The sequence below is a fragment of the Vicugna pacos genome, chromosome 10 (assembly GCF_048564905.1).
Source record: "Vicugna pacos chromosome 10, VicPac4, whole genome shotgun sequence".
NCBI classification, from domain to species: Eukaryota; Metazoa; Chordata; class Mammalia; order Artiodactyla; family Camelidae; genus Vicugna; species Vicugna pacos.
In genome coordinates, this window is record NC_132996.1 from 5,574,643 (window position 1) to 5,589,511 (window position 14,869).

Genomic DNA, 14,869 nt, shown 5'->3' on the forward strand with positions numbered 1-14,869 from the left:
AAAATGCTCTCCATCTTTCCATAAAATCAGAGTTGCCTGGAGCCACATAAAGGCCACTGTCATTGCCAAGGAATTTGAATGATGGATTTCAACATACTTACCACTCTTGTTGAGTGATCTGAGTCATTACACTTTTATAAATGAAAAAAAGACAGTCACCTCACATATAGACATTATCTGTTCCTAATTTCCTTTCAACTCTAGTTCACCTTCCACCTAAAATGTTTGAAAGTTTCTGTGGGAAATAGACATGAAAAATTAGCATATATGGTCTGATGTCAACTATGAAAAAACATACATTTTAAAAAGTTTGTAAGCAACATGTTTTATTCTATAATTCAGAGGCAATACATTGCCTTATTAGCACTTCTTTCTGGCTGATGAGATTCAGAATTGTGAAAAAAAGATAAAATTTTGTACATTTCCCATGATCAGCATGATGTACAAAAGAATATACAGGTATTAAAAATCAGAATAAAGTACAGTGAAATGGTGATAGTGTTTTTCTCCAGTGACTTGATTATAAATGATTTATTCCCTTCTTTCTACCCTTTTTCTATATTCTAAATTTTCTATGATAAAAATATTAAAATTGTATTGAAATATGAAAATTTTAATTTAATATATTTTGTAGTAACATGGCTTTCCATCATTAACAAAATAAACATCTTAGCTGCAGGCTAATGGCCTTCCATGAATGAGCTCAAGTCTGTCTTCCCATAAGTTTATTTTTCATTTTTCAGTATTAACCTTCATACACTTTTTACTTCAGCAGAATATTAACTCTGTAATTTTCCATATAGACTCTAAACTTCCTTGACTCTGTATGGTTGTTTATTCTATTCCTGGATTTTCTTCTATGTCCCAATCATTTCAGGTTTCACTCATCTGTGGCTTTATTTTGTTTTTTTTCCTAAAATGAACACCTTTCTTTCTGCATAATTCTTGTACTTCTTTCTTTATTTCTTATGGAATTAGTTACACAGGAATCATCTCCTCTATCAGATTATAGCCTTTTTTCCTTCATTCATTTCTTCATTCTTTCATTTCATTCTTCCTTCTTTCTTTTCTCTTTTTAAATAGCTAATTTGGTCACCTTTTCTCTATATTTCTCTTTTAAATATTATCTCCAAGTCTACAATCTTGGTTTGGTTATTCTCAAGCATGTAAGACTCAGACCCTTGATAAATGAATGAATAGCTGAAAGAATGATTATAGCGGCTGGAGGCAGCAAGGACCACGTGTTATCTGTCTGATGGGTCATGGAGAAGTTCATGATAATAGGAAGACAGAAGTGAAAAGTTATCAGATAGGCTGCTACCTGGCCTACAGTCTAAGTTCGGATCAGGTGTCATGTAAGTTTACTCCTAGACCTCTACTCTTTGGAGGTCAGATTTCCAAAAGCAACCATTTTGACTCTTGTATGTATCTAGCCACGTAACAAATGATTGTTCTGTGGAAGTAATTTTCATTTCTGTGCTGAAAAAGCCCACTTTATTTATTTATTTTTTTTAGTGTTCACAGCTTCCCTCTATATTTGGTTCATTTACTCTCTCTTCCTCTCCTTCCTTTTTCCCTTCTCTTTCCTTTTCCTTCTCCCTTCCTCCCTTCCTCTTCCCTTCCTTCCTTCTTCCCTTCTTTCCTTTTCCTTCTCCCTTCCTCCCTTCCTTCTTCCCTTCCTTCCTTCTTCCCTTCTTTCCTTCTTCCCTTCCTTCCTCCCTCCCTTCCTTCCTTCCTCCTCTTTCTTCCCTTCCTTCCCTCCCTTCCTTCTTCCACTCAGTTACTCTTTAATTTACCCGTTCCTTCTCATTAATCTGTTATCTTACAAAATTTAACCTACAAAATTCAAGCTGACAATCCCATGCCTTATTAGAAAACAGCCTGATTCTACAGTCTTAGTTTGGGTATTCAACAGACAAAGGAATAAGGAATTTAAGTATATAAGTCTTTTATTTATTCCTTTATTAGACATATGAGGATAGCTTGAAACTTTTTCTATGAAAATAAAACAAAAAATTCAGTTACTAGGGTACTTGGTCAATGCAACATATAAGGTCTGGGAATTTAGATATGCATCATTCATGAATTTTTTGACTTTTCATTTATCTGTTTGAATTTGCTGGGAGCTTTTCCTGCTTTATTAGTATATTAATTAATTCTGTGAGCAATTTTGAGGTTCCTGCTATATGCAAGGCACCATGCTACATGTCAGGAGTACAGAAATACATGAGAAATATTCCCAACCCTCAAGAACTTACAATGATGTAGGAAGGCAGACAAGTAAACCATTACACCACAATTCAGTGTGAAAAATCAGCAACCAAGGCAGATACAAGATACTGTTAAGAAATAAGTAGCATGAAGGGGTGGGCATATAGCTCAGTGGTAGAGCACGTGCTTGGCGTGCGTGAGGTCCTGGGTTCAATTCCCAGTACCTTCACTGAAAAAAGAAAGGAAAAAAGAAATAAGTAGTGGACAGTCCTAGGGCTGCAGGAAGATTTCTCAAAGAAGTTTCTGAAGCTGTTTAAAAGGTGACAAAGCTCTTCAATGACAAACTTTTCTATTTTTCTCAGGAAAAGCACAGCCTGTTTTGCCAATCACACTTGAACAGTCCAGCAAACAAAGATGATCTCTGTCCACCTTCCCTCTAAACTTTAAAAGTGTTTTCTAAATTCTGATAGCAAAGAAAATTTGCAAAGGAAAACCCTTCATTCAGAAGGAATTGGCAACTGTGGATGTTTCTTCTTGGAATTCATATCCGGTGCAGGCGCTGCCATCACTCCAACCCCCTCAGAGATCCTGACGTCAGTGTAGGCAAATACTTCCCCCTTATTTCAATCAAAACAAAACAAGACACAAAGGAATGTAGAACCCTAGTTTTGAAGTGTCTTTAGACATGCTCAAGCCTAATGATGGGTGCTTAAATTTGACATACAGCCCCCAGCCAAGTGATCCCCAGGCATCTGGAAACCTCCAGTTACAGGTTACTACCGCTGAGGAATCCTATTACATCTTCTATAAATATTGGGCAAAATATCACCAATATTTATTTTAAAACACACAGAAAATAAAGCACAAAGGGAAAAGGCAAAAGGGTCGCAAGCGGGAGGGAGCAAAATGTACACTTATTAAATGTTCACTAAATGCACATTTTTCTTTATCATTTCACTTAATTCTCACTCCCAGGATATTCTGGTCTTTTGTAAACAAATAAGCAAACAGACAAACAAAGGAAAACAAAGTGTGGTGATAAACAGAAATGTGTGTGCTCTTAGGGACTGCTTAATAAGTGTACACTTTGCTTCCTCTGATTGGCATCCATTTTTGTATTTCTTTTTTAATTTACTTTTCTAAAAGTAAAGGAGGTGAGGTTGGTGGGGAGATGGGTGGGTAGCAGGAAGACTGTAAAACGTTTAACCAAGTTTCTTCCTCTGGGAATGTTTAGGGTCTTCCCTGCAAGCATTTATTTGATACAATTGATGGGAGTGGTACTCTACTTGGCAAAGAAAAAGAAAAAAGACAGGGAAGGGAAAGAAAGGAGAAAGGGAAAAAAAGGAGGAGAAAAGAAAAAATTAGCAAGGGGTAAGAATTTAGGATGGCTTTTTCCTTAACTTTCAACTGTCTACTAATTTGAATTTAGGGAGGAAGGAAAGAGATTGAAAGAGAATAAGAAAAGAATTGAAGATAAAGACAGAGGAAATTTCAGTCTAGAGAACAAAGTAATTTATTTCAATTCTACGAGGAATTGTGAAGTAACTCCTGCAAGCCTTTCATCCATGAATAAATTGGGTACAAGATTAAGAACTATCAAGAGAGAATAAATACAAGTCTTTCTTCTTTATAATATTCCTCCTGTCCTGCCCAAGGGGTTGTTTTCCTCAAAGACTAACAAATCCAACCAGAAAGTGATAGTAAGTGTTTCAAATCAAAGGCTGAAAAAAATGAATCTCCCTTCAAATTTTACTTTATATAGCATTTATTCTGTTTTCATAGAATTTAATAGTACCACTTTGCATTTAATTACATCTTAATACATTTGATTTTAAAGATGCTCTTCTTAAAATACAGCTGCACTTAAGAGTTCTGCCTAATTCTGACTCTTTGCTGAGTCAGCCTACGTCTCCTCTCAAACTTATAAACATAAACTGTCTAGGAAGTTCCAATCTTTTTTTTTTCCCCGAATAAAATGCCCTAGGTTTTTTTGTTACCAAGACAGGAAACATTTCCGGGAGATTAATCACTGCTTTGAGAGAAGTTAGTAAAGTAGTTTGTACTACTCTGGATTTGGAATTTTTGCAAACGGTCCTGCTGCCATTCGGATGAAAGCAGTTATGAGTCAAGCTGCGGGTTATCTAAACAAACGTTGTCACCCTATAAAAGTTGGACTCCAGGCAGTGGCTCTAGAAGAAGGTAGACAGAGAGCAAAGCATTAGGACAACGTAGAGCTGAGAAAAGTCAGTGGAAATGAGGACTCTTCTGATTCAGCTGTTGCTGTGTGCGGCAGTCTGCTCAGGCTCCCCACGGGACAGAGCTGCAAGGGACAAGGACAACAGCATGGAACTTGTTCAGGTAATTGAGGGAGATGGTCCTCGTGCTCGCTGACTCGGCCGCGTGGGGAAATGCTCTCTGCTTTCCATTTATAGCGCTCACTCAGGACTGTTTGACCTTCCTGTGTAGGAACAATTCAATGACAATTATGGAAAGTATGGGATGTGGCAAGGGTCCCAGTGTCACATTATCAGGACTCTCCCTCTCATGTAGGAAGAACCAAAGGCCAGAAATACTAGGTGTTTTCCTAAGATCAAAACCACATTAGTAGCAGAATTACTGGGGCTTGAGGCACGTGAATAACAAACAGAGAGTGTATGAAATGTATCTTGCTTTGGAACCTCTGTTAGGTGTTTTAATCCAACATAAATTTACCTAGATCTTTCCGTTGCTGGTGTCATGTTCAGACACAGAGATTTGTCCAAGTTTTTTTTTTCTTTATTTTTTTTTCCTTCAGCCAGGTCCTTGTGATAAGCATAAAGCGGAAAATTGAGGGAACAGAATAAACAGAGATGAAATACACAATTCTGCCCACAGAAGCTTGATGATTTTGTGTTTCTCTGTCCAGTTCACTGGATACTTACCTTGAGTTTTCAAATTCATTGTGATTTTCACTGCTTTGATACTAAACTAAGCTACATAGTTTATTTAGTTACAAAGTAAAAATAAAACCAAGGAGGAGTCTGTAATTGAGGATTTAAGCAAATATGACACTTCCTTTGATTTCAGCAAACTAGAGGAATAGTTCAAATAGATTAAGTGAGCAACTGCGCACATCTACTATGAATGGCTAAAAATCATAAGAAAGACTAAAAATGGTAAATTATTCGTCTTTAGCAATACTTAGAAAACTACTACAACCTTGAAAAGGATGTGAAACAGTTTGTTAGAAGAAAAGACAGTGGTCCTGTTGTTAAAAAATTACAAGAAATGCAGAGGTTCCTGGGGCTGAAGGTGACGGGGAAGCTGGACTCCGACACTCTGGAGGTGGTGCTTAAGCCCAGATGTGGGGTTCCTGACGTTGGTCACTTCAGCACCTTTCCTGGCACGCCCAAGTGGAGGAAGACTCACCTCACTTACAGGTAATGGGTCCCAAAAGGCTTTGACACAATATTGAGATTTTATACTTTACTATCACAAGAGAAATATTATCTTTTTCAATAATATTTTTCATTCAGGATTGTGAACTATACACTGGATCTGCCAAGAGATGCTGTTGATTCTACCATTAAGAAAGCTCTGAAAGTCTGGGAAGACGTGACTCCACTTAAATTCTCCAGGATTTCCGAAGGAGAGGCTGACATCATGATCACTTTTGCAGTTCGAGGTAAAAAAACCAAAGCAAACGAAAAAAAAAAACAAACAAAAAAAACCCCACACAAAATTTTATCAGGTGTTGTTTCATTGGAAAAGATTCCAAAGCAATCTTAATTACTGATCTTTCCAATGATTTTTTTTTCTCTGTTAGACCATGGAGACTTTAACCCTTTTGATGGACCGGGAAAAGTTTTGGCGCACGCGTATCCACCGGGGCCAGGAATTTATGGAGATGCTCACTTTGATGATGATGAACAATGGACGAAGGATGTATCGGGTTGGTTATACATCTCTCAGGGTGATTTTGGTGTTGATTTTCATTTTAACTTGGGAGCTCTTAATAACTAAGAATATTTAAGAAATGGGGTGTATGGATTTCCCAATGGGTCAAGAATCAACAGAATATAGTTTGTTCTAATCATTTTTTAAAACATTTTCAGATATGTAAAAAAAAGGGATTATTCTCTGTCTTGGGAAGCAAAATATAGGAAGCATCACTAAGTATTTCTTTGAGGACTGTGGTTCCTGTGTGATCTTAGGACCATCATTCAGAAGAATGTCTTATTATATCAAACTGCAGGCATCTACAGGGCAGTTGTATTGCACTGAAGCCACAGTAACATGGCCCTGGATATGGCGTATATCCAATTAGGGAGAAATTTACCCCCAGTTACTTTACTCTTCAAAACAGAAATGAGAATGAAATTCCAGAGAGTGAATTTCCTGTTTAGGTTCTTCTGGTTTAATCAACATTTTACTCTCTCTAGGTTCAGGTAAGTTTTTTAAGAAAAGTTTTTGTGTTTCTTTCTGAATAATCCATGGGAAAATAACTCCCAAATACAATGTCCAAACTGCTTAAATCGAAGAATGCTACTCAGCTCATAACTTGGTACTTTGAGGGATGGCTTCCAAAGTTTTCAAACAACTCGCTGAGACAAATGATACTATCTCTGGAGTTGAATTGGGATTTATCATCAAAATGCAAAGAGAATCTCTGGAGACAGTGTACCTGTGAGGTTAGCGCTAGATGAAATTCTTGGTTTGATTGAATTAATGATTTCTTTCTGCAAAATCTCCAGTGAGAACAAGTTACACAAATTACACTTGTAAAAGTAAAGTTGATTCTCTTGTTATGTCAATCATAATTACCCAATGCATCCCAATTTCAGCATCATGGGTTTTTAAAAATAATATGAAGGAAAAAATCTTAATACATCTAGTGTTTATGTGGCCCAAATCTCTTTTGAGACAAATACTAGACATGGTTGGGCATGCTGTTTTAAACCAATCTTGCAAGTTCTACATCTATTATTATTAATATTTTTGGACCCAATATGTACTTAATAATGATCATGAGGCTGAAAAGTTATGCAGGCAGCATTCCAATGGAAAACAGCAGGAGTAAGATTGTTTAAGGATTTCAGAATTGAGATGAATAAACCATGATTCATTTAACTGAGTGTAACTGAGTGTAACTGGCAAATGTTAGTATGTTGAAAAGCAGTGTTTAGCTTTTCATTGATAAATGAGGAGAAAGAATTATTGATGTGTTTAACAAGTGGGTTCATTCCTTTCAGAATACAAGGCAAGGGACCTGGCTCTCATGAAGTTAGCAGGCTCGTGGAGCTGGAAATGGGAGTAATTGGATATTGCCATGACACGTTGTCTAGAAGATTAATTTTAAGAATGAGCCTTAAAAAACAGTTGGCTTTCCATTAAGTGTAATCAGACAACTGATAAATTAACAACAAGAAAAAGGCTAAAAAGCTGTGTGCTTCCAAGCAGTAAACAAATATAATATATATCTGACCTGTGTAATGTATCTATATTTAAGGAATAAGTAACTATTGTTTATGATTTCTTAAATAGGGACCAATTTATTCCTTGTTGCTGCTCATGAACTTGGCCATTCCCTGGGTCTCTTTCATTCAACCAATAGTGAAGCTCTGATGTACCCAATCTACAACGCGCTCACAGACCTGGCTCGGTTCCGCCTTTCTCAAGATGATGTGAATGGCATTCAGTCCCTGTATGGTGAGTGATGCGGGAAAAATTAGACATTGTAGCTTTGCAATGATGGTCCTCAGGAAAGCTTCAAAATGTTGCACAAATCATTTGCAACTCAACTCAAAGCACTTGGAGAATGTTTGAAAAGCATATAAATTGACAGAACCATCAGGTCTCCTAATGTTTTCATTTGTATCTGTTCCCTTTAGGACCGCCCCCTTCTTCCCCTAAGGACACCGTGATGCCCACGGAATCGGTGCCTCCAGAACCCGGGACACCAGCCGCGTGTGATCCCACTTTGTCCTTTGATGCGATCAGCACCCTGAGGGGAGAAGTCCTGTTCTTTAAAGACAGGTCAGACTGGAAGATTCTATTTTTCTATCTATTCTTTTGATGCACATGTTTAGAAAGAAAAAGAAACAGAAACTTAATAGTGATTTTTAAACATCAAAAAAGATTGCTCTGAACTTGAAATCATTCTAATTCTCCATTTTCCACGTTTTCCTAAACTTGTCAAGTTCATTTTTGAAGACTTAGGATGATCTGATTTTTGTCCTATAATTATCTTTCCCATGAGCCCTGGTCGCTTTTCAAAAGTCACAAGTAGAACTTTAGAGTGAGAAGTTTATCTTTACTTCTTTTTAAAATGACACCAGGATAGCGTTACATTTAATCAATTAATTTAGTCACTGCTGGATGAATATGCACATGATAAAACATTCAAACTGCACAGTGGAAAGAAAGTTAACAGAAAGCCTTCATCACATCATTGATTCTTAGTTCCTCAGTTCTCCCCATCTTCATTCACAGTTAAGGACTTGTATATATCCTTCCAGAATTTTCCATGTATATATAAAAATATGTTTGCATAGTACATATACATATACACATACCTACCTTTTTGAAACTAAATGATGATGTAATATATATATTTTTCCATTAATTGTACATATTTAAAGCTTACAATCAGCTGATTGATTTGCACTGTAGGATAACCTTCCTTTCATAGAAGACATTACTCTAGAATCCAGTGCAACAGGTCCTATGTGGCCTTCTGGCAGGGGAGGGAGGGAGAATATTTTCCCAGCGGCAATACATCGAGCCTAGAGGATGAGGGAGTGGGGGAAGATGAGTGAGGCAGGACAACAAAGAAAAGATGCTAAAAGGTGAGTATTTCAATTTTCATTTCTTTTTACATATATTTCAGACATTTTTGGCGCAAATCCCTCAGGATACTCGAGCCTGAATTTCATTTGATCTCCTCATTTTGGCCATCTCTTCCTTCGTACGTAGATGCTGCCTATGAAGTTATCAGCAAAGACACTGTTTTCATCTTAAAAGGTAATTATTATAGAATGATTTCTTTAACTTGCTGAAATAAAGCTTCTCACAGGAAAATTGAATGACTTTAACTTCCTCACTATGACGAATTTTGTCTACTTTATTTATTACTCTAGAGTAATGAAAAAATAGCTGGGACTGGTGTTATTTTATTTCTAGTTTACAGATACTGATAGGAACCAGGAACAGAAATTGACCAGAGTGGTCAGTTCCCTCATTTGGTCTGTGTCCATTCATTCAACCTGCAAATTTTTGTTTAATGTCTATCTTGAGCTGGTGACTACATCAAAAATTCTGGCTTCCTCTATACTATGAAAATCAGAGGTGCTAAGGGAGTATTTCTAAAATCAGAGACTTAACGGTTATACATTCTACATGGTCGTGAATTTTTATCTTAAACAGGAAGTCAGTTCTGGGCCATCAGAGGGAATGAGGTGCAAGCAGGCTATCCAAGAGGCATCCACACCCTGGGCCTTCCGCCAACTGTAAGGAAAATAGATGCAGCCATTTCTGATAAGGAAAAGAAGAAAACATACTTCTTCGTAAAGGACGAATACTGGAGGTAATATCTGGTGGGAATGACTTTGTATGAGCCTAATTAGGGAAATTACTTTCTTTCTCTGACGAAATCCCCTGCCTTACTCCTAGCTCTGCGTCCCTCACAGTAGAAACCGCAGGACTTCAGACAACTGTGGGCAAGTGCTTACTTCAAATTGCACAGTGCCTGTAACAGGTGTTTTTCACGCTCTGCTGGTTGGAGGTCCCTGTACAGCCAGCTGGAGCTTCCCTCTGTGCTGTTGCCCCACCTACCTGGAGTGCCCGTCTTTCCCCTTTACCTGCCCAAACCCCAGCCCCCCTTCAAGTCCTGGTGCAAATCCCACCAGGCCCCTGAAGCTTTCCCAGCTGAACTCCAAATCCAGCTGGGCTTTCCTTTCTTGAAAGAAGCCCTGAGAATCCCAGCCACGGGGAAGGCAAGCTTTTCCCGTTGTCTCATCATCTCATGGGGTGTTTGTCTTATTTTCCCAATTGTATTGCATGATTCTCAAGGGCTTCCCTGAACCTCGCCCATTCATGACCTCTGCTGAGAGGTTGACGAGCAGGAACAGTCCAGTTTGATAGCAATTCCTCCGGATACTTGGGAACCTAGGACTCACAGAGAGGCTGGTTCTTGGGCCACCTGCCCAGACTCTGGGCACACCAACCAACGTCCGGCCAGCCATCAAAAATACACTTCCTGTGCTTTGCCTCTGACCCCAGACCCTTTCCATAGGAGGCTGCCATGGGAAACCCAGATGTGCAGGGCAGGGGCAGCATGTGTGAGCCAAGTATGATAGAGCGCTTGAAATTTGTATTTGAGATGAATGATTCAATTCACAATATATCACGTCCTTGTAATAGCGAGATGACGAAGGTTCTTTCTGTCCAGACTTAAGAAATAGGATAACAGACAGCATATGCCAGGTCAGGATGCTGCCTCTGGTTCTGGTAGAGGTACAATTTCAAGAGCTAAGTTTGCAGTCCCATTAAAGTCACACATTTCTGCAGTGCTAAACCCGTCTGACATTTGTTTACTGCACTTGGAAAGTTCACTAGAATTCCACATTACGTTTAACGTGATTTACGAATTTTGGTACCGTGGCCTCTCGGCGACGCTGAGCTCTTCTTCCACCTGGTTTCTTTCACCTGGTGCAGGTTTGATGAGAGGAGACAATCCATGGAGCCAGGCTTTCCCAGGCAGATAGAGGAAGACTTTCCAGGGGTTGGCCCCCATGTGGATGCGGTTTTTGAAGCGTTTGGTAAGAGGATACTTACTCTGTTGGCAGTGGGGCACTTGAAACATTCTACAGTACCAGAGGGAAGAGGAAAATTGAAATCATTTTTAATAACAGGTTTTCTTTAGCCCGTTCCCTTCTCCCTCCCCCAAATTTCAATTTTGTATCAACTAGGTGACTGATACAATTTTGTATCAGTTAGGTGGCTACTGACCAACTTGGTATCGATGAGGTGACTACTTCACATAATGAGTTGTGAAAGAATCCCCTTGAATGGTGGGTCAAGTTTAACACTGGCCACTGGCTTTCTGGTCCACTCCATCCCACTGCTCCTGCTGGTCCCCAGGGTGATTCTCTCCATCTTTCCTGAGGAGTCAGGCATTGCTTACATGGGTCAGCGGCCAATATTTAACTTTCCATGAGACCAAAGTTTAAAAAAAAAGATTTTTTTCCCCTATTCAAGCTTAGATGGGTGGAGGGAAAGATGACCTTTACTGAAAGGTAATCTGGGTACCGTGATGGCAGAGCCATGAAGGATCCTCTGGTGTTCTGGAAGAGCCGCTCTGCTGCCCTGAGACCAGAAGTGTCCCTCAGGCTGCAATGAGAGGAGAGGGAGGAGGAGTCCTGGGGAGAAAGAGTACAAAGACACCACAGTGTCCAAAGAAGCAGAGAACTGTATCTGACTGGAAGCAGAGTAACCCACTCACCCAGTGCCGGGCTTTGCTCTCAGACAGAGCCGCAGCGGAGTGCAGTCTCCATCCTTTCCTTGCTGAGTGACCTTGGGCAAACATTGGAATTTCTCTGAACCTCAACTGTTCATCTGTAACATGGAGTCAGATATACTGGCCTCCTAGTATTGTTGCAGAAATAAGTGAAAAAAAGCTATGTGGAATGCTTGACAGAATCCCTGGCATGGACTAAAACTCTATAAACACTCTCTATTTTTAGGTTATCTCTTATTCTGAGGTTTGTATGTTGCCAAAGTTATTTATCTGAAAAAATATCTCACTCTTTCCCCTGTCTGGATTTGCAGGGTTCTTCTATTTCTTCAATGGATCTTTGCAGTTGGAGTTTGACCCAAATGCAAAGAAAGTGACACATGTCTTGAAGAGTAACAGCTGGTTGAATTGTTAGGAGAGATGCTTAGAAGGCAAAACATGGATATTCTAAGTGAAGCTGACCACTCTTCACCTAAGTCTTTGTGGGTTGAAATGGTTCATTTTCTCCTGTGTGTGCCGTGACTGAGCACTCCAGTGTGGACTGGGCTTCTGGCCAGTTAGCTTCATGTATTACAGGGCATTCAAACCATGGGCTGTGAGCTTGCACTTTGGTTCCATGGAGCAGCGTCCCAGGGAGCTGGGGGGAGCAGTCCTGCAACAGACAAGCCACTGTATATAGATGGTTGCTTATTATTTAATAAAAGAGGATTTGCCAGTTATTTTATTTCATTGTACTGTCTGTCTATTTCAAGAATGAGTCGCCCTCACAGTCTTGGGAACATTGTGGACTGAGCAGACAGCCTGAGATGCTCGGCCCATGGTGGGGGCAGGATTAGGGTGGCCATGGCTGGAGGTTCACAGTGAGCTCTTCCAGAACTAGAGACAGTCTACCACTTTCCCCTCCCAGGTGTCCTACAAATGGGATGCTTTTTCCACCACGCAGACATCATTTGTGTTCCTGACATTCCTAAGGAGAAAGATCTAGGGAGTTGTCACCTTGCAGGGCAGGTTTTGGAAAAAACGATGAAGCAGAATGGTATAATTGTAGCAAATCACTCCTTCCACACACCTTATTTTCCAGGTGAGGAAATCAAACCTGTTCTTCATCTCTTTCATTTTCTTTGTCTGTTCCCTCAATGGAGCCCCCTTCCTTGCTCTAGCAAACAAACACGCTCCTGGTCACCCGATTCGCACACGAAAATACCCTCTTGTACTCGTTTGTACCCCAAGAAGTCCACGGGCCATAAATGCTTATCCTGAAATAGACTGATTTTCCCCAAGTAATGTGTGCAGCACAGTATCGGCTACACAGTAAGAGCTCATTCACATGCAACTTACCAACTCGTCTGAGAGTAACTGATTAATCATAGTCCACGTGCCAGGCATTGTGCTAGGCTGTGGGCATAGGAGCCTGAGACAATGGGAACTGTCCCTGCTTCATTGCGATCATAATCCAGCAAGAAAGAACCCATGCAAATAGTGACACACGAGAATATGCAACTGTAATATTAATAAGAGTTATAAAGAAAAAAATGGATTTCTTTGATAAAGTAATAGGAGGACTTGCTTTGAACTGGGGGGTTTTAGAGGAAGTTCTGTGGGAATGGCGTTGGAGAAGGTTTTGAAGGAAGACACGAAAGCTAGGTGAGGAGATGGTGGTTTAGACTAAAGTGGTCACACGGGCGAGTCAGAGACAGGACTGTATGTATATGAGAGACCACAGAATCCTATGATGGATTAGACAGGGAGTTTAAGAGATAGAAAGGTGACCAGAATAATTCCCAGAGAGTTTCCCTGAGAATAAGGGTTGATGGGAGAAGACTTGGAGAAAAGCAGTTTTGTGAGGACAGGGCTGGAGTTAGGAAGAACTGCTCAGGTTTGCCAATTTTTGAACTGTCTGAGAGATAACCAAGTAAGGCCGCGAGGGCAATGAGTGTAGAACCTGAAAGAGAAGCTACAGTGATTATGTGTGGTGACGCAGCCAGTAAGTCAACTAAACTTATTATGATAATCAGTTTGCAATGTATACGTAGAGCAAATCATTATGCTGCACACCTGAAACTAATACAACGCAATATGCCAATTATATCTCAAATTTTCTTGAACAGAAAGAGGGAAGATGTAAGTATGTGGGATTTTTCAGCATTGGGATTATCCTTAAAACTATGAGGATAAGAGATACCATATGGGGAATTTTAAGATGGAACCCTATTAACTAGCAATATTTTGCCAGAGATTGAACATTTCTTTATTTTAAAAATTAACCATTTTTTTTTTGGTTTGTTATGTTTTGGATAGGTGCCACATGGCCACAGCACAAATTCAAAAGGTGAAAAAGCCATTATGCAACGAAACGTTAATTTTCCTCACGCCTCTATCATCGCCATCTAGTTCCTTTTCTCAGAGGCAACCAAGTAGATTTTTAGGAATCCTTCCAGAGCTATTTCCTACATATACAAGCAAAAATATTATCTTTTAAAGTGAAAATGGTAGCATGAAAATTCACACTGCTCTGCTCTTTGCTAGTTTCACTGACTAGAGCTTGGCAACTAATCCCCATTAGTACGTGTAGAATTTGCTTCACTCTTTCATTGGCTGCATTCTATGAAATGAATATGTAATCTATTTATTCAGTCCCATCTTGGTCACGAAATTAGTGATTAAATAGGCACATACAGCAAAGAAATACAATTTAAACATAAAAATGAAAATAAAATAAATAGGTTTAAAATAAATTAAAATATCATATAAAATAATAATTTAATGATATATAAAAATATATTTGAAAAATATATAATACATCTGAAGTTAAAATAATGAAAAATAACTCAAATAAAATTGTGTGCATCCGTAGCTGACTTTCAGTATTCAGCATACCAGTAAGTTACTTTAAATATTTTACTGTTATTCCCAATGCTATACTGAATATACTTGAGTACATCTGCATATCTGGTGAAAAGTTTAACCCTGAGCAGAGATGGAGGAACAGGATTCTCCACTGAGTGGGCCATTGGGTGCTCTTTATAACAGCAGTCTTGGTGATGTGATGGAGTTGAATTCTGATTGAACTGGATTGAAATATCAATGTTGGGATACTTTTGGCTACATGTAGCAAAAAATGCCAACTGGCTTAAAAAGAAAAGTGTTTATCAGGAAGACAAAAGG

The 14,869-nt window shown here is 39.2% G+C and overlaps 1 protein-coding gene across 1 annotated transcript; it reads left to right on the forward strand.

Moving 5' to 3' along the window:
- Positions 1-4,255: 4,255 nt before the first annotated feature.
- Positions 4,256-12,414, forward strand: LOC102528182 (stromelysin-1). The gene is made up of 10 exons (XM_006206694.4): positions 4,256-4,569; positions 5,386-5,630; positions 5,727-5,875; positions 6,017-6,142; positions 7,735-7,899; positions 8,082-8,226; positions 9,080-9,213; positions 9,616-9,775; positions 10,906-11,009; positions 12,019-12,414. Exons 1-10 carry the CDS (start codon positions 4,465-4,467, stop codon positions 12,117-12,119), a joined length of 1,434 nt encoding a protein of 477 aa, XP_006206756.1. The 5' UTR covers positions 4,256-4,464; the 3' UTR covers positions 12,120-12,414.
- Positions 12,415-14,869: the final 2,455 nt, after the last annotated feature.

What these genes read in the sequence shown, in the direction of transcription:
- LOC102528182 (XM_006206694.4), top strand. Translation starts at nt 4,465, where the DNA reads ATGAGGACTCTTCTGATTCAGCTGTTGCTGTGTGCGGCAGTCTGCTCA. An exon ending in AAGACTCACCTCACTTACAG is followed by an intron (nt 5,631 to 5,726) that starts GTAATGGGTCCC and finishes TTTTTCATTCAG; the next exon opens with GATTGTGAACTATACACTGG. An exon ending in CACTGTTTTCATCTTAAAAG is followed by an intron (nt 9,214 to 9,615) that starts GTAATTATTATA and finishes TATCTTAAACAG; the next exon opens with GAAGTCAGTTCTGGGCCATC.